At 27.7% G+C, this 2,974-nt stretch overlaps 1 protein-coding gene across 1 annotated transcript in view; it reads left to right on the forward strand.

Moving 5' to 3' along the window:
• Positions 1-789, forward strand: part of Six4 (homeobox protein six4) — a 16,325-nt gene extending 15,536 nt beyond the window's left edge. Inside the window, exon 5 of the mRNA XM_018448219.1 lies at positions 360-789. Within this exon, the coding sequence (XP_018303721.1) occupies positions 360-529 (170 nt within the window). The 3' untranslated portion in view covers positions 530-789. The remainder of the gene's footprint in view (positions 1-359) is intronic.
• Positions 790-2,974: the final 2,185 nt, after the last annotated feature.

Consider the following 2,974-nt stretch of genomic DNA (forward strand, 5'->3'; position numbering starts at 1 on the left):
ATTGTCTAAAAACAAAGTGGTATGTCGATATCGGTGACCTTTTGCTATATATATTTAATAATATATATTTATGTATATATATTATGTATATATATTTATGTATATATATTATTTATATATTTTTAATTTAATTTTGAATAATATTAACTTAAAATATTTGAAACTTAATTTCTTAATTCCTAATTTTTTAACTTCATCTAATATACAGAGTTACATAAAAAAAGAGAATTATATTTTATGATTTTGCATAATATCATTTATAATTGATAACGTTAATATATACGAATTCCTGAATTTTTTTTTAAACTATCCCGTTTTTATTTTTACCATTCTAATTTTAAATATTTTCAATTCGTAAGGTAAAGACGTGGAGCAGAGCTCAGTTTATTACTCCAGCCATTCCAGTATGCACCACCAGTATTACCAGCAGACTCATCATCAGATGATGTCTAGCTCCCATCATCATCACCATCATCAGCAGAGCGTACCGGCCGGCTACGAGATTATGCTGCCGCCGCCTTCCATGTGACTAACGGATTATGAGGACGACCGAAGTAACCAAAGTCTTCACGGTAACGACGACATGGTGACTCGTATACACGCCTTCGCCTGATCTTTCCGCTTCTTCTCTCGTCTCGATTCCGATCGCACACAATAAAGAACGGCATATGGATATTGATGAAATTGTTGTTTTACAAAACAGGTGGTACAATCGTTTCTAATTTCTTACCTCCGAAAAGTGTTTATTTAAAAAGATAGCGAAGGTTGTTTCTACACGTTTTATGTGAACGATATATGTAGATGCTACATTTAAACGCGAATGTCTCTTTAATTCCGGTCGGAGAGTTTCGTTTTAAGAAACACTGCCCCTAGTAGCACAAAGTATTGGCGCAATATTGAGAATGTACAGCCAATATTAAACATTGGTTAAGAATTGTACACTCAATATTGATCCAATATTGTAAAATAGACGCATAGTCACATTTAGCCAATATTGGCTATACATTGGCATTTATTATATAGCAATATTGGCATTACATTGAAAATCTTGGTCAATGTATCCCCAATATTTAGCCAATCTTAGTCAATGTATAGCCAATGTGCTACTAGGATGATATTGAATCAATTTTAAAAGGTGGTTTACACGGTGATTTTTTGGATAATCTTTTCAATCAATTTATATGTATATATTTGCATATACATTTTATATGTACATGTGATAAAACAAGAAATAATAAATAATTTATATTAAATATATGTGAAATGAGAAATCTGAAATTTTTATTAATTAATTTTGATTAATGCGATAGTTGATTTGTTAGTTATTAATAATTTTATAATATTAATATTGTTATTAACAATATTAATATTATAACTATATATGACATATATAATAATTACACAATCATAGCTGTAAAATAAAATGTAAATCAATGTTTATATTATTTATCATCGTTTTCCACTTTTAGTATCAGTTCTAATATATCTTTTTGAATAAAAATTACCGTGAAACCTATACATATGTAATAAAATCATTTTATATACAAATTTTTGAGTGCAACTGAATGCTTATCACGAAGTCGTGAAACGAGCGAGTTAAAGTGAAGACAAGAATATAAATATAAAAGACTTGACAGTGGAGTTGAAAAACTAATTGTATTTCGCGCACTTTTCTTCAAAGTATACTTCAGCTTTTAGTATCAAAATTTTTCTTACGGAAATATCACTATTTGGTTTATTCATATATTTGAACATTTCATAATCACATGAAGAAATGTGCTTTAAAAATAATAAAATTAAAAATGAAATTAAAATATAAAATTAATTTTTTTGTTTATAAACCCAAAGACATAATTGTAAGAATTTTAGTAAAGCTAATTGTTTTTAGTATATTTCTTTCTTGAGTTAGTCGCAGATTAATCGCTTTCTCTCAATGCAAACTATATAATAATTAATCGTAAAATATCAATATCTAATTTCGAGGTTTTGCAGTTTCAGGGAATCTTTTTGATTTGTTTTAATATACCTAGGTAGAACACGGAGTCATAATTAAATCATAAAGGTATCACGTCGTCATGATGTCATTTGATACCAAAAAATTGACTTATAAGTGACGAATGAGGTCATGATGATGTCCTCATGACTTCTGTGTTCTACTTGGATAATGTCCTATTTCTTATAAGATATCAGATATGCGAGTGAAAACCTATAGTGAATGTAAGAAAAATGCTTATTTTGTTAGATGTATGATATTTTTTAACGTCGTGTACGATGTAAACGTTACGTGCTATTGTAAATTATTGCGATAAAACCACAGAATTTGTCTATAATGAAGCTTCTGATGAATTATGATGCATGATAAAAAATGGGAAAGACAAAGCAATTATTAGCTTATAGTGCAGCTGGGAAAAATTATGCTGACTAGTTTTCTTTTTCCAGTTTTTAATTGTATATAGGTATTATATGAATTATGTATGTAATGTATATATTGCTAAAAATAACAATGTACTATGGATTCCTGGGTTTTAAATAGACCTACATTCATACATACATACATGCATACACACATGTATATGCATACACGCATACACACGCACATTTAGACATAAATCGTACGCAATCGTACGTCTTCATCCCTACTTTATTTTATAAGAAATGCACACAAAAAGCTATATCATTATCAATTTACATATATACACAAATATATTATAGATGCTTTATGTAAAATACATATTCCTCCAAACATTGCGCATTTTCTTTAAACCTCAATTTTTTTTTTACTAAATCTGGGATAAATTTTTTTCTAAATTACATGGTTTTAAATATTTTTTTATAACTGCTTTAATTTACAATGTCAAAATAACACGTACTTTAACAGATATTAACTTATTTTATGTTGTGTTCATATATATATTCTATTAAATTAAATATAATTTATTTGAAAAAAAAAGACACGAGAGAGCATATTAGAAAT

The sequence above is a fragment of the Mycetomoellerius zeteki genome, unplaced genomic scaffold, assembly GCF_001594055.1.
Source record: "Mycetomoellerius zeteki isolate Tzet28-1 unplaced genomic scaffold, Tzet1.0 scaffold221, whole genome shotgun sequence".
In the NCBI taxonomy this organism is placed as follows: Eukaryota; Metazoa; Arthropoda; class Insecta; order Hymenoptera; family Formicidae; genus Mycetomoellerius; species Mycetomoellerius zeteki.